Source organism: Columba livia, chromosome 9 (assembly GCF_036013475.1).
Source record: "Columba livia isolate bColLiv1 breed racing homer chromosome 9, bColLiv1.pat.W.v2, whole genome shotgun sequence".
Taxonomy (NCBI): Eukaryota; Metazoa; Chordata; class Aves; order Columbiformes; family Columbidae; genus Columba; species Columba livia.
The window spans coordinates 10092006-10119837 of NC_088610.1; the positions used below are offsets into that span (position 1 = coordinate 10092006).

The window sequence follows — 27832 nt, forward strand, 5'->3', positions numbered from 1 at the left end:
CTGGAATACATATGATCAATTCAGAGCTGCATAATATTACCAGCTCGCAGTAGTTCTGTGACTGGTGTTTTTTCTTACTGGTTATTTCCAAGTGATAGGCACCCGGGTAACAGTAGAAGTTCCTTGTTATTAGAAAGACCTTTCATCCTAGATCTATTATTCTGTTAAGCCTCTGTATTAATGATGCATTCAAGCCTTGTATCATCCACAGGCTTATCAGCAATCCCAGTTTTTGGTGCCAGTGTTCAATGGAAAATATCTGGAGATATCAGTCCCAGATGTTCAGATACTGATTTCCTCTGACCTGTATTTTTTTCCGTCACCTCAGTAACTATATAGAAGATTTGGACTTAATAAAACAATCCATTAGATTCAAAGTTAAATATTTTCATAATACTGCATGGATACTCACTTTAGTTGTCAAAGAACAAGAATTTTTTTCCTTGTGACTTTTCCAGTCAGTCAATGAACCAAAAGCAATTGTTCACACACCAGAAGAGGCAGATACAATCTGGGTACAAACAGAACATTTACAAGGGTGTTCCCATAGCATGGGTGCTGCTGGTGCCAACTGAGCAGAGGTCCCAACAGTTCTCCTGATACATCTGCTTCTGGACATTGCTTTATTCAGATCATTTTGTAAGGTCCTCAGTGTTCCAGACCATTCACAGAATCACAGAATCGACTGGGTTGGAAAAGACCTCAGAGATCATCGAGTCCAACCCTTGGTCCAACTCTAGTCCGTTTACTAGATCATGGCACTAAGTGCCATGTCCAATCTCAATTTAAAAACTTCTTCTAAATAATGATATTAAATCAATATATAAACAAGTTAGGAGAAATGTCAACATAGTACAATAGCTAATGCAATATAATGTGTTCCTAAGAAGCCACAGCTCTGCTTTTATGGTCCACAGTGTAATCCCAACTTGGCAGTCTCATTAGTGAATACTTCACATCTTGCTTTATGAACACTTCCTATTGTTTCTAGGTATGATATTCAGTATAACAAACAGAATAGTGGGCAACATACAACAGAACAAGCCCCCATTAGTCAAAAAGTGAAGAGAAATATATAGTTTTAGTTCTGTAACAGCATTTCTGACTCACTGAACACATAATTCTCAGAGGACGAATTTCAAATATTGATATATTTATTGTAAAGTAAAATTAAGGGTCAAAAACTAGCCTTCATTACTATTTTATGATCATTTTCTAGGGGAGTTTATAGAAATCATAACTTGAAACTTATAACAAGTGATGATCTGAAATTCAACCGCTACATACAACAGAACCCTATTGCGATGGCAGGCTCTTCGCTGCCTTTTGGACTGTACTACAGAGAATAGGAAAGTATCTCAAAAAAGAAAAACAAAAGAGGCCAGCAGAGAATCCTAAGGCCACTGAAGGGAGATGCAAAATAGAACTGCAAATTGATTAAATCCTCTTTGCACACCTGACCTGAGGTGTGGATCCAGGAGAAGAAAGGTATCAGCTTTCCAAAGCAAAACACTACCCTCCAGATCAAGTCACGGCGCTTGAGCAGGCAGCCCAGGTCGCTGCCTGGGGAATACTCTGCACCATCACCGTGAGGCACGGACACCATGAAGTGAACAGCAGGATGGGTTTTGTGGATGCATCTCACGGGGCAGGGAACAAATCAGCCTCTCCACCAGAACTTGCTTCTTCTCTGAGCCGAGAGGTCGGGTATTCAACAAACATGAGCTTCTCACTTAAAAGCAGCACTGGAGAGCTTCACAAGAAGAATAATATAAATTCCATGAATTGACTTTTTCTATATAAAATATGTATTTGAGGATATGCCCTGTGAGATGCAAGTGATGTACAATTCAAAGGATTTTTTTTTTATATGAGTTATATATCAGGTCAGCTAAGGTGAGCACATGGAATGTTATAACCTTAAAAGCTCTGAATCACTAGGAATCCCTGCATCACATGGTATCACACAGTCCAGAAATTTAAAGCTACTTTCTTAATGGTACAAAAAATCCTTACTGCAAAACCTTGCAAAGAAAGTCCTTCTTTTCTTAGCTCCTACAGTATTTGAAACAGTTGAAATTCATCTATAATTTGCTGATCTGGTGATATCTGTAATACTTCTCGCTAGACTTTAAAAGCTGAGTTGAAATAGTCATAAACAAGTCACATCTGGTATTAGGAGTTGCAAATTGGGCAGCTAGAAGACAAACAGAAGCTGGTATTTTGTTCTTGATCCTACTCTTGTGCCCAGGAAATCAACTGTGCACACAGCCCCTGATTTACAAAGCAACAAGGAAACTTCAGACTGAAATTTCAAAATGCAGCACAGAATACAAGCACTTGCTTGCAATGTCTGCATGTGTCTGATCCACATCTACTCTCAAAAAGCTCACTTTTGCACAGAAGATATCTCATTTTTATTAACAACTGATTATCAGCTATCTATATGTATGGAAGTGAACATTTGCAAGCAGCTCTTGAAGAGAGTTTCTAAAAACTCATTCACAGCTTCTGGTATTGTCAGGATGTTTACAGAGTACAAAAATAAATAAAAATCCCATATGCAGAAGTAATACACAGTCAATACTTTTCAAGAGCAACAACTCAGCCACGTTAAAATTTAAACTATATTGTCACAAACAACAAAGAAATAAAAGGTCAGTATTTGACAAAAATGCCAACACCAAAAAAAACCCCAGCAACATATAAGGGGTTTTTTCATCGACTTGTGAGATAACGGGGGCATGAAAGAAACAGTTTGTTTGTTTTTTTTTTTGACACTTTCAGGATAACACAATAACATTTGAAAGGAGATGGTCTTTCATGTACTAGGAAATAAGAAGTTCTCAGTCTACCTTAGCCAAACTGTCTTCAATCATTACTGACCAAAGAAACTTATTCTATTGATGAAATGAGTGTGAAAAAACCTGAGGTGTAGCTGATGAGAGGACAGTGCGATTCAGAAAAGAGTGTGTGAAAACAGCTCTAAGGCTCTAAGCTACACTTCCCACTTCACTGACCATGAATCAGCTGCTTGCATTTTTTTATTGGCTGCTAATGACTCCAGGGGCACTTTATGTCAAGGTGTGAAGAGACCCCTCAGTCTCCTCCAGGCTAAAGAGAACCAGCTTCCTCAGCCTTTCCTCATAAGGGAGATGCTCCACTCCCTATCTTTGTGGCTCTGCACTCTTGAGAGAGTCCAAGCTCAGTTGCTTTTCTCACTAAGTAGGAAGGAAAGACGAGATATAGGCAGATACATACATTTGGAACTCCATCACTTATCCTCGGCACCCAACTCGCCCATGCCGGGGTGCCAGAATTAGCCCTAACCCCCTCCATGTGTTCATCAGCTGCATCCCGGTCTGTCACTACATACAAGCGGACAGACACGAGCAAGCTCCTGCTCCCCTTTCCCTCACATACTAGCTTGTTAATTCTCTGATAATAAGCACATTTATTGAGGCTGCCTGCAAGCCATTCAGAAAGTCTTAATTCATCCTGACTCTTTCACTTGATCAAGATTTATTTTGATGTTCAAGAACAGTCCATGCTAAACAAATTTGTTGTGGAAGGGGACACAAGCAGCGTATACGCAGGCTACAAGATTAATACAGATTTACTTTTTTTATAGAATCTCCAAGGAGAAATATTCCTGGCAATAGTGTCATGCTACTGTCAGGCAGCTTAACCTCCACAGCATTAGGTTACTATGCCCTCAACTACAGGGAAGATTTAGTTTAGCTTTAACTATATAGGACAGACCAGCACTAGATCTGACATCCCAGCTGAAGAGGCAGAATCCACTAATTAGTGCAACTGAACATCCAAGGGATTTTCTGTGTACCAGAAGCCAGTTTTGAAATACAAGCAGCATCATTTAAATCCCAAGAAAGTGCTAAAGAGGCTTCACAGCAAGCATAACTGATTATTTTACAATTCCTTGCATATAAAATCTGAATTAAGATGATTTGAGAATCAAGAACCTCTCTGTAAGAAGCATTTACCATTACCAGCTTCTTTTTACTGCCTTGTCAGACATCATGCTGTAGGTACTCACAGAGTTTTTATTAAGCAAAATTACTCCCCTACCAACCAAACTAAGCTGGTTTAAATATCTGTTGTAAAAGTGTGGACCTTTTCATTATACTGCAGACTTGCAGACATCCTCAAACTGAGAGTATATAACTCAGTTTTGAAATACGGTTGCATTACACACAGAGACTTTACTTCTTTAATGAAGAACCTGACAACATAAGCACATGTGGACTGAAAAACATAGTGTACTTTATATACATTATTATATAATGTTAAAGCATACGTTTTAAAAGCATGTGTAAACTGAGTGAATAAGTACCTTTCTTTTATAGATGCTTGTTACTTTATAAGTATGCCAAAAAATAAGGAGGTAAAAAATAAATTTATGAAAAATAGTGATTTTGATTACATTACCAAACTTGATATAGGAGAGGGTGAATGCCTGTTTAAACAGAATACAGAGCATATCTGATATCAGCGATGTGCTGGCTGATAGAAATAGAGCTATTGCTTTCAGTTCCTTGTAGAACTGTCCTTGTTGTAAAATGAAATTAAATCCGCTGAAGCCAAAAAGCAGACCGAATACTTGCAAATATGTATAAAAAGAGCAAATTTATACAAATGTAACTGATGTGGCCCATTATACTAAAAAATTATCTTAAACAGTAAAGATAGAAGAATTAGCTTTTAATTGCCCAAAACAGCTGAACTTCTGATTATGTCTAGAAATAATTATCTACTAGTGTGCCTACATTATTTACATTTTTGTAATTACAACATTTTTGCAGTAGTAGCTTAGAAAAGTCCATTCTCCACACTGATTGTACACCTCAAAGAATAAGGATTTTCTTTTAAGAGCACACTCATAATACCTCAATTTTAAGACCTTGCTTCCTGAAGGTTTCCAAAGTGTGCAATAAACAAGGGGCTAAATGAAGGGACAGTAGAATAATCCTCTTTAAATGTGCTTATACGATGCTGTTAATGCTGCCTTTGCAGAATTAACACACTTTGGTACTTCAGATGAGATCATCCCAAAGCTGGAACTGTGTGCAGAGGCCATCTCCAGGTCAGGGACATGAAGTTATTTTGCAGTCACGCTGTTATTCCACTGCCTCATCTACACTTGTTATTGTCTGATAAATGGTAATCTGCTATTTTCAGGGAATAAAAATAAGGGGGTAAACGTATCCTACTGTAGCGTGTTAGAAACCATTTTATTCTAGCAAGTAAGTACACTAAGATTCAGAAACCTTTGTTACCAAGAACATACAGCACAAGAGAAACAGAAAGAATTTTGGGTGAAGGATACAGCATAAAGCCCCTTTATTACTGAAGTTCTAATTTAGTCTCCATTCACTGCAGAAAGGACTCAAATCTTGAGGTTGTAGCAGAAAAATGGCACAATAAATTCCAGGGTATTGAATACATGTATTATGGTGGGAATCAAATGTTTGTATTACAGAACATGCTCAGCCTTATCCTGGCAGTACTGAGAACAGTGGCTGGAGAGAACTCAAATAGGTCAGGAAAATAAGTCCCCAAACTATTTTTCAATTATAACCTATCCTGATCTGTTGTTGCCAAACCTATCTAGTATGATTTGTTTTCATTATTTAATATGTACAGGTTTAATCACAAGCCTGATAAGAAAGAATCAACAATCTGCATCAAAACGAATCCAGTTCGCAACATTCCATCTACCAGTGTTTATTTTTTCTGTTCCATTCATTCTCTGCCTCACCATCTTTCTACCCTTTTACGTAGCAGAATTGTATTTATTGTCATGTCAGGATTAAATATATTTTAGCATTTCATGCTAAGACAAAACTCCATTCTTTCTGCACAGCCTTTGAGCAAGGCATTTAACAAAAGAGGGGAAAACAAAAATGCTAAAATGAGTTAAATCTTTTCCTGTAATCATTGTACACAAATCATGAAAGAATTTATATGAGAGACTTAAACTGAAGATATGGATTTTGATCACATGTTTACCCCGGATTTACAGAACTCAAATCCTGCGATTTTCATCCTAATCTTCAATGAGAATTAATACTGATGAAAATACATTAAACTGTCTTTTGTGTCTATGCTGTCTTCCTTCATAAACAAAATAACAAATTTCCGAAGTAACACAAGTTTAAATTGGTTCTGAAATTAGGCACCTAGCAAGAGACACATACCAATTCTTTTATTTTAATACGTATCTTATTGTTCAAAACAGGATGCAGAATTTTATCTGACTCTCAAGTAACAGGGTCCTTATTCAACATAATTCCAACTTTCCTAGATGATACCACCTTCCTAAGGACTTTCAATGCAAGAGAAAAACCATCTCTATAGCGACAATAAGGAATGTAGATTCTTTCAGGCTGGCAATGGAAAAGCCAGAGGAAAGAAACCATTATGTCCATCAGTTTTGATAAAAATTTGGTATATTCTCTGCAGGCGTGCCTGTACTTTTCTGCGCAGAAAGCCCCAGTTTTCTGACTTAAATGATCTTAAGACTCTTATAGAATTGTAACTATAGAATATGATCAGATTAATCTGGATGCAGAAACTTCTTTTAGCTCTATAAGCATTTTGTTTTTTTTTTTTTTCTTTTCAATTATGTGTTTCTTTGCTTCTCTTTTTCTCATTCTAAATGTCTGATGTACCTCTTGCCCAATCCAGAGAAAGTATCCACAAACAAGAATATTGGTCTAATGGGATCTAATTCCTTTTTTGGCTTCACAGGAATATAGCTGTAAGGTGAATGGTTTTATAATCAAATCCGAATAAAAAGAACAAAGTACTTAAGCTGGCAAACACCAGAAAAAATACACATTTCTTCCTTCTTTCAGGTAGGGAGAGCACAGATTACACCATTTTAACATCAGAACCTGCATCTTTTTGGTTTTGCTTGGGTTCTGTTTTTCGTTTGTTTCTAATGAACTTGCACGATACAGTTATACTTCTAGTTGTCTTTTGTGCATATTTAAAAGTATTGCAATACACATTTCAGAGTCTCATTTGTCACAAGGACACAAGGCCAAAACGCTTCTATGCTGCCACGTTGAAGGACATTTTTGTATTGAGAAATGTTAGTGATATCAAGATACAACAGTTAGGGCACAACGTTTTCTGGGAACAGCTGGATCTGTCTTAAAAAAATATAACAAACAGGAACATTTGCACTATGTCATGACTCATTCCACACTGCTCTGCTCAATTCTGCCTCTGCCATATTAATATCAATACTATTTCGGCTCTCGGGACACTACACCTCAGGCACAGACTCCACTGCTTTCCCACCGATATGAATTTTTGACAAACTACCACAGTTCCAGCACACGCACATAACTCAGGTGTTATTGTTTCTTTATGAGGAAGTGGAGTTTAAATTATCATTTGAAAACAGCAGATTAAATGTGATGCTCAACTGTTCATATATGTGAATAAACATCATGGGTTACTATTTTCACTGCTGTGCCATGAAAGCAAGCTCTGCATTGCACACCCAGTCCACAGCAGCTCCTGCCTGCCCCATGGCTGTTCCAGGAGCTCTCTGTGCTCCTGACTCCATCCATCGCGCCCACCGCTGCTGTGGCGCTTCATGCGACAGGAACCACGGCCCAGGACTCTCCACTAAAGATAACATGCCAAGGAGTGCACAAAACTGTAGGTCATAGCAAAAGAACTTGCTTCATCAGTAATATTATGTGAATCAAAGTGGCAAGTCAGACTCACTGGGTAGCCTTTAATCTTAGTTTGCTGCAGATGATTAGTTTGAGTTCTCTGAAGGTTTCACGAAACAAAACCATTAAAAACTGTGTAATAACTTCCAGAGGTAAGGAACGCCAGCCGCTTCAAAGAGCAATACATTATGTTCTGGGAGGAAGTATGTGAACAAAATATATAGTTTACATATAACGTGTGCAGTAAATACATTTAAACAATGGATGGTACATTAGTCACCAAATTGTTTATTTAGAAAGTGATCTGAGCTCCTTGAATTTTTCTTCAACTAGTACCAGAGGAAAACCTTGTTCTAAATCAGTACACGCCATATCATAGTAATGAACTAATTCTATTGTGATTATGTGTATGTTATCATTGAGGCTCGTTATACTGAAGTCAACATAAAATGAACCCAAATTGAGAGAAAAAATACTTGAGTATTAATTCTCTGCTAAAGACTACCAAACAAATTTGAAATTGCTAGTTGCCAAATCCAATTTCAGAATGTTCTTTGACACAGATTAAGCAGAGATTAAAGAAATTCTGCAGCTATTCCCGAAATTTTTGAAGTCACATAGCATTGTTCAGTCAAAAGTCTTGCCCCTTTGATAATGTAGTTCTAAATTATCAAGAAGTCAATCAAGTGCTACAAAAATAGTTTCTACATATTCACAATGGCCTTATTAAAAGATGAGGCTTACATAGAAAGGACTGCAAAATGTCTCGCCCAAACCTGCTATCACAAGCAGCTACATTATATAATTCGTTCATAAAAGGACCAGAACCTTAAACGACCTTTGAGTTCTCAGTTCTGTCCCAGACATCACTCTTCTTACCAGCCTCGCTCTATATTCCAGGCTGGATTTACTGCTTACAGTAAGGTCAATGTTATTGTTCCAACGTTAGAAAGCGCTACCTTGCTCAAAAGCTACACTCTCCTTGTATATTCCAAATAAAACTTTTTGACTTAACAGAAAGTGAAAACCAAACCAAACCAAAACACACCAACCTGGTTTCCTAGTTTCACTGCCTCTTCCTCCTGTTATGCTACAAGGATCATACCAGTTTATAGAGAATGAGTTAAATTTGACAGAATCGTTTATTAATTTCCAGTCATAGTATGTGTTCAGGTGCATCAAGCACAATAACTTCGCATAAGTTCTTGAGAGGAAAATGGGTCTTGCAGAGCTCTCCCCAGAGCTGCTCTGGAAGCAGACCCACCTGGCTTTCAGAATCAATCTGTGGGCATCGGAATGAGAAACTTCTCACGGGAGTACACGTGATGTAGCAGTTACTGATGGTCAACAAACAGAAACCCTAACGAAGCCATTTCAATACAAACGTTTCTTAAACTGGAATGCAATTTACCTGAAGTATTGACATGTAAGTGGACATAAGACACAACCCAGTGAAGGCAGATGTGAATGTTTGCGCTGATCACCTTTTATCAGCCATTATCTCTTTCTTTGCCAATTTTCTCATACTCACTAAAGGAAAAGTCTTCCCATGTTAATACTGAAAACTGTTATTCCACCAACATAAGAATGAAAAAAGGCATGAAAGGTGGCTAGTACACTTTGAACTCAGCCAATATGGATTTAGCTGCTTTGCTGTAAATTACTTCTTATGCAGGCTTTTCTATACCCGATTCCTTCTCTGTAGCCAGCACTTCTCTATTTCATCATAATCTTGTAAAAAGGAAATACTAAAGGTCACGAGCCAAGTGGTGTTGGACCATCACAACCACAAAGCTTGAGAGGAGGTTCCCAAGGATGCAAGTACAATATGAAAACACTCAGATACTGAAAGCTGGCTGACCTTGGCAATACTTCTTCCAATTTAGAATGTATAACTTGTTCACATATCTCCACACCACAGTCAGCTCAGTACTGCCTAAAGGTTTATGTTCCCATTCACCTCAGATAGACACATCACTTTAAGCTCACAACAAAAAGCTACCAAGAGCTTTGATGAAACAGAATTTTCTCTTTAAATATTCATCTTGCATTGGTTCATAAAACTGCTTCACCATATGGTTTCTCATTATTTTTAATGAGATATATATATATAAGATGCAAAGTATAACATCACCAGAAAACAGCAGAAAAGCACAGATGTGAAAAGACCAACATATGGAGAAAACATGAACAGAAAAGCCTGAGAATGGAAACATACAAAGTAATAAACAGATTCTATGTGAAATCGAGAGCTCACAATCATATTGTGGACACTTGAACTCTCATGGTACCATTATATAGCTATATGTGCTCATTTTGAGAGGTAAAAATGTTAGCGCTGCAGAATCTTAAACAGTTAAGCCAAGTTGGTCGCTTCATTTTTATTTCTAAATTGCACAAAACACAAAGATTTGTGATGCATAGAGCCGGCTTGAATCAGCTGCTTAATTGGTACTGTAAGTGTAATATATCAGCTGCCTGGGGATCTGGAGAGCAGCCAAGCAGCCCAGGTTCAACACGGACAGCAGCTCTGTCTGGTCTTTCTCCTAACACAGCTACTGGAATTAAAGCTACCACTAATGCATCTTTCATAAAGTTTGCTTTATAAAACCCCTCCCCAACCTATTAAAAGGTCAGGACTTCGAGATGATCTGGACTGGAAAAGTACATGGTGGGACTTTCATTGTTTTGTTTTTAAACACATTTTAATTCAATAGTCTCATGTGAAAAGTTGCGGGAAGCTGGTCACTTTGGCATTGTGCTCAGAAATACAGCAAGTTGTGTTTCTCCTCAACTAGAAAGGAGAGATGCCTCATGGAATCAATAATCATATCATACATGTACTAGCACTGTCTGCATGTCACTTTTTTCTATCAAATTTCTTTACAAAGGAAACACGTACGAAGCTTTTACAATAGCTTAAATTTGAACATGCTCACGTTAAGATGATTTTGAATGGCTCAGTGAATAGCGATGTATCGTAATGGGTCAAAGCTGAGACAGATTGGTAGGAGCTTTGGAAAATAAATGGAACAGCACAGGTTTACATAAAGGCAGAATTTCTCCATGCATACTTTTTTTTTTTTTTTTAATTTAAAAACATATCTGATCACTCAATTTCTTTCTGTTCATTTTCTCACAAGAACAGATAGTATAAATATTCCTGAAAGGTGAATTCGGGACTCCAGTACCTTAAGTATTTGTCAAAGCAAACTTCTAATTGTTATGGATTTAGATAAAATCCTTTTGTTGCAAAGACGATGACAAAGAATTTCTGTTATTAATCATAGTTTAAATACCATTGTCAAAATGTTAAGTATTTAGAAGGGACTGACCACTGGCTTTTTGTACATGAGAACAAGTTTGCAAACAACTGTAATAAAGAATTACAGAATTATATAGTATTTCACCAGACAGTAATTTTTCAAGTATGACTGTGTATTCATTCTAACTGATCTGTCCATCCTGACTTGAAGGTGATCTATTGGTCTCATGTATTTAAAGAAAAAAAGCTTTATCGTACATGAGCACGGTTACAAAGCTATAAGCATCACTGATAAAATGAACCAAAACCACACACACAACTGTATGCTGTCCTAGAAATTTACATTAATATGCTCTTACAGTAGTTTAATTAAATACTCACTGTTAAGTACCACATCTAAATAGTGTTGAATTGTTTGAAATTTAATTTGGAACTATTCAGGAACAACAACAGAGTATTTCTTTAGAAAACCTGGCCAAATCAGCATACTCCTTTGGCAATGTCTATTACTATCCATTACCTGATCCCAAAGGATAAACCTAGAGAAACCATTATTAAGTTTTGAAACCAATTCTATTATAAACACTTAGCATCATGGGAATACCCTGAACTACACTCCTTATTTTGCTCTGGAGACATCGCCTAAAGTGTATCAAGTAATGAAATACTGGCATGTTTCTCCATTTTTCTTAAGCAGTATCTTTCATGAAAACAAATAGTATCTTTTTCCTTCATCCATTCATGTTTGTCTTGCTTTGTACGCAGGTTGTCATGCTCTGGACCACAATTGTCTCCATCTATATGTTGCAGACAAATAGGGAATTATGAAATTACTAAATTATTAAACTGTTGTTTACATGAGAAAATAACTTAACTTGCAAATCTGCACTGTCAACAAACTGTTCATTTGAAAGACCTGGCAAGTGTAAAATTATAGGGTTCGCGCAATTGACTGTTGTAACAGATAAATACATACAGCAAGAGAAAACACTAAGAAACAACACTTAATATTGAAGGAGGCCTAGTAAAGAAAAAAAAGAGTCCTTCAATGGTTATAGTAAGAAATGTGCTAGGGATCATAATTTCAGCTGCAGTTCATAACAGTAACAAGGTTGTCCTGTTTTTATACCTCTCCAATTCTTCTGCCTAGTCATTTCACAGGCAAGGATCGAACACATAGTACTCATTGCAGCAAATGCAGAGACCAAGATTTTCAAGCTTACACACCTTATACTGGACAACAAAATGCATTTCTAGTCACTAGAATAAAAAGCTGGGTTTTCCAGTTAATTGGTCACCTGTGCATCTCTCCACCACAATGTCAGATTTTCAGCTATTTCACTGCAGTGCCTTTCCATTTGGTAGCCAGAGAATTGCCCACTAACCTCTGGTTTCAGAATAAGGTTTCTCATACCATAGGCGAGTAGCCAGAAGTAAATCAACCTGACTTACATGTAGTCTTTAAGGAAAGCTAAAAGAAAGACCTAATAAAAAAGTAGTATCAAAACATTTGCTCTGACTAGCAAATATACAAAGTCTGCTCATAAAAAATAGCACAGTATTCATTAGGTTACTGTTCTACTTGTACTATCACCGCTGTAAACTGCCGACACAGATTTTATATATTGTTCGACCACTCCCAGGGTTTTGCAGTTATGTTTATGAGAGGTTACCAGCAGGCACTAATATGAGTATCATGACTCTTTTCAGGCAGTAGGTGAAACCTTGAAGAAAAAGTGGCTCTGTCTTCAAAAAAGTGACCTGACCTTTGCTTTGGTGGGTTTTTACTCTGCAAGAAATAAAAAGCACTGCATGCTTTCCAATGCATCCTTTCTAGCCGATAAACTATTTAGTTCTAGCACCCAGCACAAAAGGACTACATTTTATAATGATCAAATAGCATGTTATTAGTGCAAGCTAACGAGAGCTCCATGCGCCATACTAGAAACCAGCTTCATAGACCTGGAGTGTGTCATACCAATCACGAACAGAGTAAATATGTAATTGGCCAAGAACCTTTGATATGCTTACCGATTAAAAGTAATTCTCACTGAATTAGATCTATTTAATTTTACAATGACTTGGCATCACAAATCTAGCATGCTTATCATTTCTGACACTTCTGCTCTGAGAATTTCTTGCAGCATGCAAAGAACTCTCTATAGGGTAACTGCGATGTGTTGCACAAGCAAGCTAACCTAAGATTGACCTGGTGATCAATAAAATCTGTTGAAAAACACACAATAATATGTAATGTTTTTACCTGCAATGGATGAAATGTTTCTGAAACAACCTGTAGCTCAGTATAAGCCCTAGTGATTTTTTTTTTATTGGACACAGTATACAGTGCCAGTGAAAGTAATTCTAGTATATGACATGGTAGCAAAGAATCCCTTCTGTTAATAGACTATAAAGTATTTAAATATATTACAGTCTAGTATAAAATACTGCTTTTATGGAGCCAGATCCTGCAGTCTTTGCACAGCTAAAGCTTCCATGGAAATCAATGGGAGCTTTTAAAGTATAATAGTAAGGACATGCCCAGGGTCACCAACATAATACAGTTCTGCTGCCGTGCTTTATGTGCGTGCTCAGACTTTCTCTGTCACTTGCAAGAGCATGAGAGATCAAAACACAGAAATCCACGTGAACTCAAGATGATAAATATCCTTTTTAAATAAAAAGTGTGGCTTCCAAGAGAGTATTGCACATAACGTTAGTGAATTTTTTGTTTGGCTGAAATATTAAATAATGTTAAAATATTTTATCTTGAATATTTACGATATATTAAGTGAATATTATGAAATGTTAAATTAAAAAATAATCCTTACAGTAAATTCAACAACAATGACCATTCTTGGGAGAACTCTAGCAATGCCTATGATGGCAGAATTTGGCTCCATACATTCTGTTAGCAAAAAACCCAGGCTGTTTATATGATGTAAATTGCTTTTTTAAATGTTACTAGAGCTATAAACACTGTGGGCTCAGCCCTGCAGGTTATACATTCGAATTTCACGGCGAGTTTGCCTCAGTGAACTCCAAGGATCCGTGCTCTACTTGCAAAATCAGCTTGATGCTATTTTTAAGCAAAACCCAGGTATTTCAGATGCAAACTGTTAGGTAATTAAAATTAAATCAAGGGGCTGATCCTGCAAACCACACTCCTCTGGAGATCCTATCCAGCAGAAGGTCCAAACCCTTCTGCTCACACGGGATATTATTTGCCCAGCGCCGCAGGGCCGTGTTCCCCTTGGCTTCACTGGGGCAACTCCAACGAGTCACAAGACTCTGGCCAGACCCCTCCGCGCTGTTAACCAACAGCTTCACAGATAAGTTATTATTTTACTTTTAAGACTGTGTATTCTACTTTCAACTAAGCTTTGCTTCCAGCCGTAAACGCCGTCAGTTTAAGGCCGGGATGTTCTGGGGTGTGTGTTTTTGGGGCGCGGTTGTGCCGGGCTCGCTGCTGACTCGCGCCATTGTTGATTTCGCTGTTGTAGGGGAAAGGCTCTAGGGCGGCAGATAAGGCTGTTGCCATGGTGATGAAGGAGATTCCGAGGGAGGAGTCTGCAGAAGAAAAGCCCCTCCTTACTATGACATCACAGGTGGGCGGAGCGCGGGGCTCTGAGGAGGCCGTGGACACCACGCGGGTCACGGCCACGCGGGAGTTGCCAAAGCCCCACGTGGAACGTGGCACACGAGGAGCGAGGGGAACCCCGGCCCGGCCCCTGTGTCCCCTCGGTGCCAGGGCAGCCCCAGCGCTGCTGGGGGATCCCCTCTGCCAGGGGATCCCACACCAACATCAGTGCCGGGAAAACTAGCGTGGGGTCAATAATGGAACCGCTTTGGGGTTTAGATGTTTTGACAGAAACACTTAAACACATTTTTTCCCCTAAATAAAGGGATTTGTAGAAAGTACAGTATATGTCAGTTACTAGAAAGTTATTTAAAACATCAATGTACTCCACAAATATTCTTTTGCAATGCATATATAAAATACCCATTTGCAATGCATATTTAAAATTAGAAACCACCACTTCACAGTAGTATCATTTTCAATATCTCACATCCCATCCCTAAGCTCTCACTGGGATTCTACTGGTCCAAGTAAGAATGCGCTATTTTGCTCACCCCGTCGCTTTCATTTCTACAACTTCAGCCGAAGGAAGGACATAGCGCCATCACACTAAACCTCACACCTTGCAGCACCCGTTGAGCCTTAGGTGGTTTCATTAGTTTACTGAAGGCGGTGACTGAATGCTGACACACACAGCACTTCCATCTTGTTACAGGAGTGGATTTTACTCCCTTCTGTTGCTCACATACATGAATTTGTTCCCCAAGCAAGTGCATTTCCTTTACTGTTAATCTCTAGCGCACACAAGTTATTCCTTCTCAACAGGAGGTTTAATGGAAGTAATTGTACCACAAAGTAGTTCTTATGTGAGAGCCTTCAACAGAATCCACAATCCTGTTTTATTCTATTCATATTTTAGGATAACAGCTACTGTATTTCTTTGAAGGTATTTAGGATGTACATAGCTCTCTTGGAGTGCGTCACAGATGCACTGCACTAACGTACACACGTAGAAATATCATCATCTAATTTGGAAACCAGGTCTGGCGATCTCCTCAGCCCCTGTTGAACACCATCTTTTGTTTGCGGTGGACTGCCACGTCTATGAAGTAACTACATGAAAGATGGTCTCTTTAAGGCATCATTTTCAATTTTCCGCTAAATGATTAACAAAACAATAAGCCAATATAAAACACTGACCCCTGTCCCCACACCTCCACCACCTAAAAAAGTGCAAAACTTCCACTGGCTTCAACAGGGCCAGGAGCTCAGCCTGGTTTCTTCAGTTGTGTAATGCACCATTTGTTGTGGTTGTCTGTCAGTCTACTCAGCAATAGTCTGTGATAAATTTATGAGTAAAATGCTTGTGTCTGTTAGTCAGTATAATTTCTTCCACTAAACACAAATACCTACTTCCCTGCTATGCACCAAAGGGGTGCAGAAACCAAAAGGAAGCAGAATCAAGTGAAAAAGTGAGTATTTTCCATAGCCATCTCTGCATCATGTATGTGTGACGTGCGGTTATACTACCATATTGCATACCTCATTTGTATCCTGTTCATCTGGCTGTGACATTGTTTCGAGATGCTTCCTCTTTAGCGTGTCTGTGTAAACCCCTTGTTCAGCCCATTCATTCAGAATAACACATCGCTACATTGTGATATACATTTAGCCATCACCATCCAAAGTGTTTGTCTCTGCTCTTTACATGATGAAACAGATGGATGTGGTTGCTGCTCACAGGGTGAAACATGCAGGTTCCAAATTGGCTGCAAACAAGTTTCCCAAGCCAGATTAAATTGGGTCATAAATACAAAGCCTGGTCCTTCCAGAGTTATCACCACCACCAAACCCCGTACAGGCAGCTGTGTTTCTATCGGGAAAGAACAAGATACATTAGGTGTCTATGTTGTTCCATCCCTACAGCTAACTAGACAAGAAACCTGCAAGTAAAACGCAAGGATCGAGCCCAGATAGAGTGCTTTTAGAAAAGTTAAAAAAAACATAAAAATAAAATCTCTAATTTCTAAAAACCTTTGAAGAATGAAGGATGAATCATGTCTGACTGTGGAAGCAGACTCCACAGGAAGCCTAAGTGGGATCTGATACACAAAGAACAGACTCTAAATCCTCATTTTGAAATAGTAACAATGTAGAGAAGCCCCTGCCTTTATATTTTAAGAGACGCTTTTTTTCTCTCTTCCTCTGGAAAGTATTAAAAACAGACCCAACACAGAACTAGTCAGATAAATATTCACACTTTATTGTTATGCGCTTAGCAAAGCCCTGCTTGTAAGAAATGACAATTATCTGCTGACATAAATACTGTGAATTTCATTTTGATGAAGTTTCCAATTCACAGATTATTTTATATCATCAGGTATTATTTCACATCATCAGATCTGGAGGCAAATCTCCAAATAACATGAACATGCAGACTCCAGTGAGGAGTCTGCCAATATATGGCAAAACTGGGAATCCTGACCATCGTTCCAGCAGTGATGAGTCTGCCACAATAAGCAGAGGGGTATTCTTGGTAATTGAGTAGGCCTTTCAGTATCTATTTTTTGTGATTCTATCTCAATTACTTTTAATTAAAAGCACTTTATTGTTGTGAGAAAGCATTCAGTACTTGCCAAATTTAAATTTCAAGCATCAACAGAGAGTGAGCTTTCAGCACTAACTGGATTTGGTAGAACATATCTCTATACTACGTTCTTGTCTTGCTTTATCTTTGAAAAGATAATCCAGAAGAGACTGGAATAAATTAAAAAAGAGGCTTTTTATAGTAATAGAACCCAGAAAAAGTAGAAGAAAGTTTGCTGAAGGTTCAAAGGTTGACTGGAAGTTAACTGCTAACTGAAGCAAAGAAATAAAGGAGAAAAACTGTGCATAAGGTTCGATTTGATTTCCAAAATAAAATTTCTATTTAACCTCTTCGCAGCTTCTTTGCATTTGTCAGGAGAATAAAAGCTCACTTCAGACTGATTTTCTAATGAGAAATTTAAACATAAATGTCCCCTGGAGTCAAAGTTTAATTGTACAGTCAGCTATGAAATTCCCAATTTACTACAGGTCAGTGGACTTCAAAAGATTTGGTTGAATAAAGTACTTCGATTCACACTTATACTTTAAAATATCATTAACTGCTTTACTGAGCAGTAAAAAAGTGCAGTTAAATACCTTGCCTGCCTGATTTTAAACAAACAAATCTCACACTGTCACAAGAATTATTTGTCTCAGATTCATCACACTTAATTTAGATTCCTCATTAGAGTACATAAATTGGAAAGCAAGTGCTGGTAGGATCCCTATAAAAATAATGGAAAGAAAAAAGGCCTGCAGGAGGTGATTCATTTCCAAGATGATCCTGTGGCAGATATACTCTGGTATTATATGGGACAGAAATGAGAGTCCATAAAGAATTCACCAATGAGAAAAAGAAATGCAAAGTATATATTTAAAGCTGTCCCCACTTGTGATTATAACTGAAAAAATATGGGAGCTGCCTACTTAGAATTTACATGAACTACACAGACATTGCTCAGACTACAATTTTAACATTGACTGCTTACGATTTAAAAAGTTAACCTATAAAACACTTAGTTTTAAAATTTGAACTGGAGAGGTGAAATTGAAAAAGGTGAAATTATAAGAAACATGCTGAAATTCATCCCATCCCATGAAAAAACACAGACTACAACACACAAGTTGTCAAAAAACCTGTTTCATTACTACACCCCAATTAACTCCACCAGATGCTTAAGACTCTTAAAAAGTTTCTCTGTGAAGTATTAGTTAGTATTCAGAGTAGGAATTTTTTAAAATTATTATTATTATTCTTTAAGTGAACTTAATTTGCATGGCATTTCTTGATCCAAGCCTATTTATAGTTGCTCAAGGGTGTATGAGTGAAATACTCAAACCCTTCTACTGCCTAAATTCCACTGATTTCTTTTGTCTTGGCTGGTTGGGGTTTTGTTTTGTTCTGGGGGTTGTGGGGGTGTTTTTGGTTTAGTTTGTTTTTTGGGAGGGGACGTTTCTAAAAGTCTGACAGATCTTCCAAATGCTTCATTGCAACTCTGTAAAGGAAACCAAGTAAAGATAACTGATACTCAGCTCCCAATGTTGTTAACAGATTTTTCTGATCAATTTGTTTGCATAATCACAGTTTTCCATATACAAGTTAACAGTCCCATTTGAATCAATCATGCTCATTCTAAGCTTCTTAGCATCAGACTTGCAGTGCCTTACAGCCCAGTCCAGAAATGTTTACTAAATAGCATTGTAACAGTAGAACAGAAAGTTAAAGGAATGTAATTAGCTTCTGTTCTCTTTTATACCAATCTAAATAGGAATTTACTCCAATTTAAGTAATTGATACACATCAATGTAGAAAAAGGCAAAAATCACGCCAGTTTAAGATAATAACAATAATTAAGTTTGGACTATGATAATTCACTGTACATCCCAATCATCTCTCTGAGAACAGTGGCAATCTCCTCACTGATCTTGGGACGACCTGACCTCAGATCATATTTTTATAATCTATTTCAAGGATTAATGATAAACTCATAAGTATAAGTAATGATAAACTCATAAGTATTTTCCATACATCTCAAATCTGTCTTGTTTGATTTACTGTAAAAATTTTTAGTAGTTTAACAGGGGACACTTAAGTCCTATTGATAACTCTTTTTCATCTATTATTAAAAAAGGTAGATACAAGAAGACTTAAAAAAAATACAAAATTAATAAATGTATGCTTAGCAGTACAAATATTGATTGATTCTTTACCTCCAAGTTAAATACTGTTCAACACTATTATCGCTTTCAGGGCAGTACACATAATTTCAGCAGAAATAGTCTCATGAGTATAATGAAGTTGTCTTGACAATATGCTTAGAAGTCATAAATTGGCTGCTTGCCTAAAGTTATACAGATTTCTCTGTCACATAAATTAAATACATTTCCATGAAATAACAGTCTTAATTTGAAATTGCCATGGGAATTGATGGTGTGATTTTTTTTCTTAAAACAAAAAGTTAACTGTACTGTTTCATACATTTTAAAATGCCTCGGCATTCCATAAGCACAGAACTATTTGGATAAACATTTTTTTTGTAAATAATGTCAGTTTAACCCTGTTTTGTTTGTTGTTTTTTTTTTTTTTTTACTATCATTTATGAATAGGAATTAATTTTCAGACATTTTTTGTTTGTTCATTCATGAATGCTGAGTAAAAATACATTATCTTGTGAAGGAGTTGCAAGCCATATACTACAGCTCTTCTATATTCAAAGAACTGTTTGTACAGTGAAACTGTTCTACTGAATTGCAAGTCCAAAAAACTCACAAACAGCTTTTAAGTTTCAGGCTTTTCAATCTTCAAAAACATTTCAAAGCAAATGCACACGCCTTGACAGATCCCGAGGGAGAAAGCCTGGGTAACTTAACAAGAAATTAGAACTTGCTGCCTATGACTGCCCGCAGAAATGCATCCAAAACCACAGCCTTGTTCTAGACAGGCAACAGAACTCTGTTTTAAAAGAAAAATCCATCAAAAAGACAAGATAAATCTGTGTGATTTCAAAATAATTACAGCCTATATGCAAAGCTACAGCAAAGGTACACTAAAAGATGACTTCAGTTGCATGGGAAATGAACAAAGGCTGGCTGAAGATCAGTAGGAATGGCATAAGCTTTACAAAAATTAAATTCTGTGATAATCTGTGACATATCTGATATTGTTAATTCTCTCATCTTCACAGCCATCATACTGCCATAGCATGAAGATTTGGTTGTTAAAAAGCAGTGGTTTCTTTCATCTAAGTTGACATTTGATTATGTACCAGACTCAGAATAGTGCATGAGGACCTATACAATCCATGACTGCTGACACTTGAACTTACCTGTGAGTCATTGGTGGTTCACAAAGAATTTGTACATGCAGCCTTCTTCACTTTCAGCTAATGAAAAACATTAAATAATTCTCTAATATTTTGTAAGCAATCATCATAGCTGCCCCTAGAGAAACAGCAAGGGTACAAATCTAACACCTGCAATGTGAGTGAAACAGGAGTCCTATAGTTTCTGTTCCCTGCACCTTATTAAAAGCATTTGAGAGCTGTAGTTCTCAAAGTCAGAATTCCTTTTCAGCTGTTGCCACACAAAAAGTAATTTCAATAATTAATACAGAAAACAGAATCCAGCACCATGAGTTATCATTTGGTTCCTGCAGACACTGACACTTGTGCCTTCTCCCACAGTAAAGGTTTCTTCGGAGCTTTCTCAACAGATAACCTTGGATTCTGCAGGTTTTCTGTTCTGCGAGACTTTTCCCACCTGCATTTACTCAGCGGACGTGTCAGATTTGTTACTCCCTCAGTTAACCTGCAGGCCATTTTGGCAGTACAGACTACGTACTTCCAGCAACTAACAGTACAGAAATAATTTCTTTAAAATAACATTTTGTCATTTCTTAGTGACTATATTACTTCAATGCTCTCTAAGTGGCTAGCATGATGAGTTAATTTTGTCTTTATTCAGCATTGTAGGGTAGTTTTTCAGACTGTGATATGGGTAAAGGAAGAGGCCAAAACACAAATCACAGGGTAATGCTACAAGTACAACGCACAGCCAAGTGAGGGAAAGCAAATAAATAAAATCTTATAACACCCAGGAAAGGGAGGCACTTTGGTCTAGTAAACAGCATCCTTTACTTTAAAAGTGAATAGAGCATGCTGACATTAATGCAACAGACAGATTTACAGTAAATCATGTTTTTATATGAGTGGTCAAGGCCAAATTGTCAGTCACAGTCCAAATATCACAAGAGCAAGTTTCCTCCCCTTGCTCTATGGCTCTGATCCAGCATGACTGTCAGGCACACGCTTAACCTTGAGTTTCGCTGAACAAACTTAAGTGCTTTGCTGGAATGAGGCCAAAATGCAGGAGCCAGACACAACTACAGCTCCATGTTTAGTGTCCTTTAGCCAGACCAAGAGGAACAGAGGGAAGGAGATGGTGAACTGTGAGATATTTAGTTCTGCTTTGCAACAGTGCACCATAACTTGTATGGGTTAGCACCCAAATAGGATGCTGCTGTGACACAGCCATCACAGCAAGAGTTGCCACCAAGCAATGCAACTGCTGTTTAGGAATATGCGATATAAGCACACTATCACTCACCAATTTAGGCATAAAGCATCAGTTTTCAACAACACAGCTGCCATATGAATTTAAATATCCAGTATGGTGTCCATAGTAATCCTCCCACAGCTTCTCTGACTTCACACCGGCTCCCTGTCAGTTGTTCACGTTGAGCCCCAGGGGATCACTTGGCTGGTGTGATTTCAGGTAAGAAATTGTCACCTCTGAATCACAGGCCACTCCAGACACTTCCTACCACTTAGCAACAGAGTACTGGTTACCAGCTGCTGAGCAAGAGTCCTCAGAGAGGCAGCAGCACAAAACTGCCTTCTGCAGGAGGGTGAAATGAGTTTGTCTCAGTTTGAGAGTTTCCTGCTATTCACACTTGGTGGAAGTCAATTATACCATGTGCCCTGTGAATTGGTTCTCTGCTCTTGTGAAAACAAAATATTTGGCTGGCATGTCAGTTTCGTTTGGACATAAATTCACATTAGAGTGGGGGGAACAAAGTATGACCCTGGCACAAGGATGATGCAAAAAGTGATCACACTTACTATACAATAGTAAATAAAGTGTGTGAGGTGGTAATTTTCATTGTGGAATGTTTATAAACATGCCAGAAGAGCAGATAAAAATGTAGCTCATGCAATCTGAACTTTCAGCACAAGCCTAGTGATTTTTGTTAGGAGTTCCCTTTCCAAACCTCCCTCAGTGAACATGCCAAGATAACAATCTGCAGACACAATGGTTGGGCCAACACTTCCAGTATGTTCTAGAGAACAATAACCTCAATTTCTAGTTATGGTTCCCATTTATGAGTTTTTTGAAATAGCTAATAAGGGGAAATGAATTCACTTGTTTTCTCTTACTCTAATGAATGCCACCAAAGATCACAGTGTGACAGATAGGCGCAGAGAACCTGTCCATCACAAAACTATTGCTGTGTATTATACAAATGAATTAGCGATTGATGCTTGTGCTTCAGTAGATGCCTCTGGCTAAGTTAAAAGAACAGTGTAACACTTACAAACAACTCAAATTAATCTAACTCATTCACCTATTTGTCCAGTCTCACTCAAGCAGCAAACAAGTTCCTCAGAGCAAAGTTCAAAAATACAATATATCCAATATAAAATATGAGCTAAAAGATTCCTGCTTTCTCCTGTGCTCATTACCATATGTGCATTACCACACCTCGAGCCTTCTAGGTCAGATCATTTCACCGATGCAGTCAGCAGCCCAACCACACTCTCGCCAGCACAGACCAGGCAGTACAGCAAAACATGAGTGCCCAGGAGCAGCCAGCCTGCTGAACCATACAGGGGATTATCCATCAGTAGTTTGAGGCTTCCCAAATTAGCGCCTTGAGTAATTCAGTCAACCTCAGGTGACCAAATGGGTAGAATCCAATCCAACTAACTTGGGTAGCTAATTACATCTAAATTTTAGGTGCTCATTGAACCAGTCCTGCTAAAATAAGTTCCATATATAGCCAGTGGAAAAGTGAGGTGCCTTTGAGAGCCTCCTGAGGGACAGCATAAATTAGGCAGGCAAGATCTCCCTATGGAGTTGCTTTTCTAGGCATTTATCTCTCCCTATTGAACATAGAAGGAATTTCAGCACTTAATTTAAGAGAACTAGTTCACTATGTGCTCAAAACATAGGCGCTAATTAGCTGCCTATGCCTGACTGGAATCCCCCAATTTAGATTCCAAATAGTTTATCTTAAAGACTAGCATTATGTTATGGCCTACTAACATTATTAAAAAAAAAGGCAAATGAACATGCATTGTGCATTGCAAACAGATCAACATCAGAAATGTAGTAAGACAGCATATACAATCTGATGTCAGGACTATACCTTACTGACGGCCTCGGTGGACTCCAGCACTCCCACAGTGTGAGCCCAGCACTCTGAGAAGAGAAAGCAGACAAGGCAGATGAACAAAGTCAGCTGCAATTGCGACACTGGGTAAGACACAGGTGCTCTCAGCTGTTCCCCTGAGCACCAGGTGTGCTGCAGCTCCGTCTGCCTTGAGGCCAAACTAAGCTGCTCTGGGGAAACTTTTCACAACAGAGCCCTGTCAACTGCCCATCCCTCTTTATTTATTTTTTTAAAAAACACAAACAAAACCAAACCAGCCAACACACAAAACAACAGCTACTCCCTAGGTGTTCCATAACTTTCTTACTACAACATAAGATGTAGACTAGGAGCAAACTGACACCAAAGCCACAGCAGTTGTTGTATGCAGACATAATCTCACATTGTCTCTGGCACAGTAAAACACACCACCAGCAACATCGGCATTGTAAGAGGCACCTGTATTAAAACTATGAACCAAATGCCCTGAGAATGAGCAGAAAACTTGTTTTTACAGGGTGGCAGAGCTGCCACCATGGCAGCAGCTGGGTGCCCCATGCAGGCTTCCCAGAGCAGTGCCCCCCTTGAAGAGATTCCGTGGGGCCACGGCTCCAGAAAGGTATTTTACCAGGCAGGACAACCCTAGGAGAACAAGGAGAGAAAATAAGGCTTGGGAGAGTTTAGGGGTGACTGCAGGGCAGGGGAAGAGATGCTGGGCGGGTGACTGAGGGAACCTGACACAAAGCTGGATATAATCTAGGGGCCCTCTCATGGCTGCCACTCCCTTTCAGGGGGCCAGCACGGAGCCTCTTCCACAGCAACATCTCCCCTCCTACCCCAGCACATCCATGTCCAGGCCCATTCAGGGTTTGATTTTTTTTTAGCTCCAGCACAATTAATTGGTCCCCCACCTACCCTTCAGGCCTGAGGAGCTCCCAGAGAAAGAACTGCCATAAGCTGCCACCTCCTCCTGTTTGCAGCACAGAGACCACCGGCCAAACCAAACTAAAATTCAGCAGCAAAGGCAGCTGCAAGTGATATAGTACATCAGCTAAATAAATGCAGACAGCTGGGGTGCAGAAAATGGAGAGCAGGTGATTTCCATCAGCACCCTAAGCTGTAGGACTGCCCAGCCTGTGCTGAGGGGAAGCATGGCAGACATGGCCCCAGCACAATGGCCGCTGTCTGACCCGGCCTCTGCACCTCGTCTCACTTCTCTACTAAATGATCCTCACTTTGATTTTATATTTAAGTAGCGGGGCTCGTATCAAACATCAGGTGATACTTTTGACTCTCCCAGTATCTCTCCCAAAGCCTCCACAAAAAAACACATATATGGTGTTTGGAACAACAAAAAAAACAATAGCAGTATTGGGGTGAGGGGAAAAAGAAAACCACAAAATACAAACAAACAACAACAAAACAAACAAACAAAACCACAACACGCCCCCCAGCTTTTTCTGTGGTGCTGTCCAATAGCAGAAGTCAGTCACGGAAAATTAGTTTATTTGAATTTAGGAGTATTTTATACTACGGATGGGTCTCTTCAGATGTATTAGAATTAGGGAGTATCACCCTCCGCAGATTTTAGATATCCTTCAGTTAAAGGAGTGCGTGGGTTTTTTCTTTGATTAAAATTGATTTTATAAACAAAACATAAGTTATTGGAGCCATTATGAGGATTTATGACATTCACTGGCTAAATTAGTACTCAGAAATGAAGAGTTTTCACAGGCTGAGTCTGTATCGCTTGGCGTGTGTACAAACACCGCACATGTCAATAGCAGCAGCGCCAGCCGCCTGGCTCCTGCTCCAGCGCTGGGTGATGCTGGGCAACTTGCTTAATTTCACTTTGCTGCTCTCCTCTGCAACGTAGAGATAATAGTTCTCAGCTCTGCGGTGGTGCCAGGCTTGATTCATGAATGTTTTAAAGCATTCTGTGATATTCACCCTGAAAAGTGCTTGAGAACCATAAATTATTACTTTAATATAGATAATAGTTTTCATCTCATGAATGTTTTATAGCACTACTCCAAATTCATGCCTGATATAACTCTAATAACTTGAGCAGAGTTAAACTAGGGATAAATTTGGTACAACATATGAGGCAGCAAAATGAAATTCCAAGTGTGAGACCGAGGATTTACCGAGTGGCATTGCATACACAGCCATGACACACACTACCCCACTGCCCGCTCACCTACAGCAAAAATATCAGCTCATGGCACTCTTTAGCATTGAGGTTTGATTCATCATGAAATATCTGCTTCATGACAAAAACATATTTTTTCCTTTATGTTCTACTGCTATATATATGTAGTTTGTATTTTTTGATAATTAGTAGACTTTATCAACTATTTGTTATCTGTTTTGATCCAGATATTTCAGTTGAAAGCAGATTATTCTTTTGTAGGAATAATCATTTTAACAAGACACTCCTACAGCTTCCAGTCATTAGTCATGGGAGCTTAGGACACAGCACTGGGAGGGATGCTCTGGGCCACAGTCCACTTCACAAAAGCAATCACATCATAAACAGACATGTAAAAAGCTTCTCAAAAGCCATTTAAAATAGTCGTTTTGTCCCCCTGCTGTAAAAACAAAAACCAACCACAAACGAACAAAACAGAGCAAAACAAAAAAAACCCCACAGTGCTCATACAATTCACTGCTGTGATAGCTAGAAAGATTCTTTTAATTCTCAGACCAGATTTATTCATGTGCAGTTTAGATCTCTTTGTTGTGGTGCAACCCTTTCTCAACAGCTGAAATAACTTTCCTCCTCCAAAGTCATCTAACTGCTCTTCCTTTATGTAAACATGAAGAATAATTATATTCCTACTCAATCTTCATTTTGTTTGCATAAGCAAATCAAACTCTTTTAGTCTCCCTGTCAAATGCATTCTTTATTCCTCTGATCATTTGGGTGGCCAATCTCTGATGAATTTAGTGTATATGTTCACAAAGTAAGGGAGAGAAGAGGAATCTATTTGTCTTCTAATTGAACTTGCTGCAAATGCAGCAGAAAGAAGACACAACAAAATTAAATTTTGGTGTTTGCCGGCAAAATTGATGAAGTGGCTGCTACCACCAATCTTCTTTCATTTTAATGGTAGAATTTTATCAAGGGACTTTGAACAATAACCTGCCGGTACAAACTAATGAAAGCCTGTTGTTGAGCAGGTCTTCTTTATATAAACAACATAATAAAGAAATTTCTAGGGATGTGATAACCAGCTTTGAAAAGAAAAAAAATATTTACCAGACATCTGCTACTTCATACTTCACTTGAACCCTTGAGAAATTCACATCATTGTTGATTCTGGTTTCCCTCCTCTCCACAATTCTGATTCTCAGCATTATTGCTGCTCTTCCCAGAGTTTATCCCCATACCCCTGGAACAGCTTCAGACAATAAATTGCCTTTCAGTTGGTCTTCAGATTTTATATTCTTCACTGTCTCCAGTGAGTGATTTTGGCTGCCTGGGTTCTCATAACCCTTCTTCATTCCCTCCTTCTCCCACCTATTAAAGAACATTTCCACGGAATGTAAGGGGAAACTTCAAATCATACAAATCTTATGAAATAATGTACACTATTGATACACTCTTATAGATACAGAAACAAAATATTTTCTATGAAGATTTTACTTTTACAGTGATTGCTATAGAACCTCTCCTTTCCTCCCTCATGTCCGCCTGCAAATGGTGCAGGACTTTCCTTTGTGCTGTTAGTATATCACAGAATAGATCACTGATCATCCAGCTGATCCAGAGGCTTTCCCAATCTTTCTGCTGAATGCTATGTTCACCCAAATATGCAACTTGTTGCAGAAGTGCAGCAGCTGTTAGTGATGCTAGTTCCTAGGATGGGATGTGTAAATGCAAAAAGAAAAATGCATTCAAGAATTTTTGCTGATGTCTGGATTTGATCACAAAGAAACTTTAAAAATAATTAAAGTAATTTGCACAAGAAATAACTAGGCATCCACCTTCATTTTTTCACCAACAGAAATGAGTAAGGACTGACACCAAATAATAAATAGCAAAATAAGGTCCTCTTAAGTCTTGAATATCAATATTAGGCAAAAATACAGACCTGGAGGCACCTTTAATGGCAATCAAAGGTGTGCAGATGGTATAAATGCAATTTCCAGTCAAGTGTTGAGATTTATGAAATTAAGCAAGGAACTTCTGTGCATTGAATGAGACAGCAACCTGGACAATCAATTTGGAGACTTAAAAACCCACATGATTAAGT

The 27832-nt window shown here is 38.4% G+C and overlaps 1 protein-coding gene across 11 annotated transcripts in view; it reads left to right on the top strand.

Annotated features, from left to right (window-relative positions):
• Positions 1 to 27832, top strand: part of PEX5L (peroxisomal biogenesis factor 5 like) — a 109612-nt gene that overhangs the window by 50889 nt on the left and 30891 nt on the right. For 3 of the 11 annotated variants that reach the window (XM_021293103.2, XM_065072935.1, XM_021293102.2), the window contains 3 exons: positions 12688 to 12753; positions 14481 to 14585; positions 15991 to 16029. The exons of 3 other annotated variants lie outside the window; for them this stretch is intronic. In XM_021293103.2, the coding sequence (XP_021148778.1) occupies positions 12688 to 12753; positions 14481 to 14585; positions 15991 to 16029 (210 nt within the window). The remainder of the gene's footprint in view (positions 1 to 12687; positions 12754 to 14480; positions 14586 to 15990; positions 16030 to 27832) is intronic. 5 more of the 11 variants (XM_065072932.1, XM_021293105.2, XM_065072936.1 and 2 more) reach the window with 3 other exon arrangements.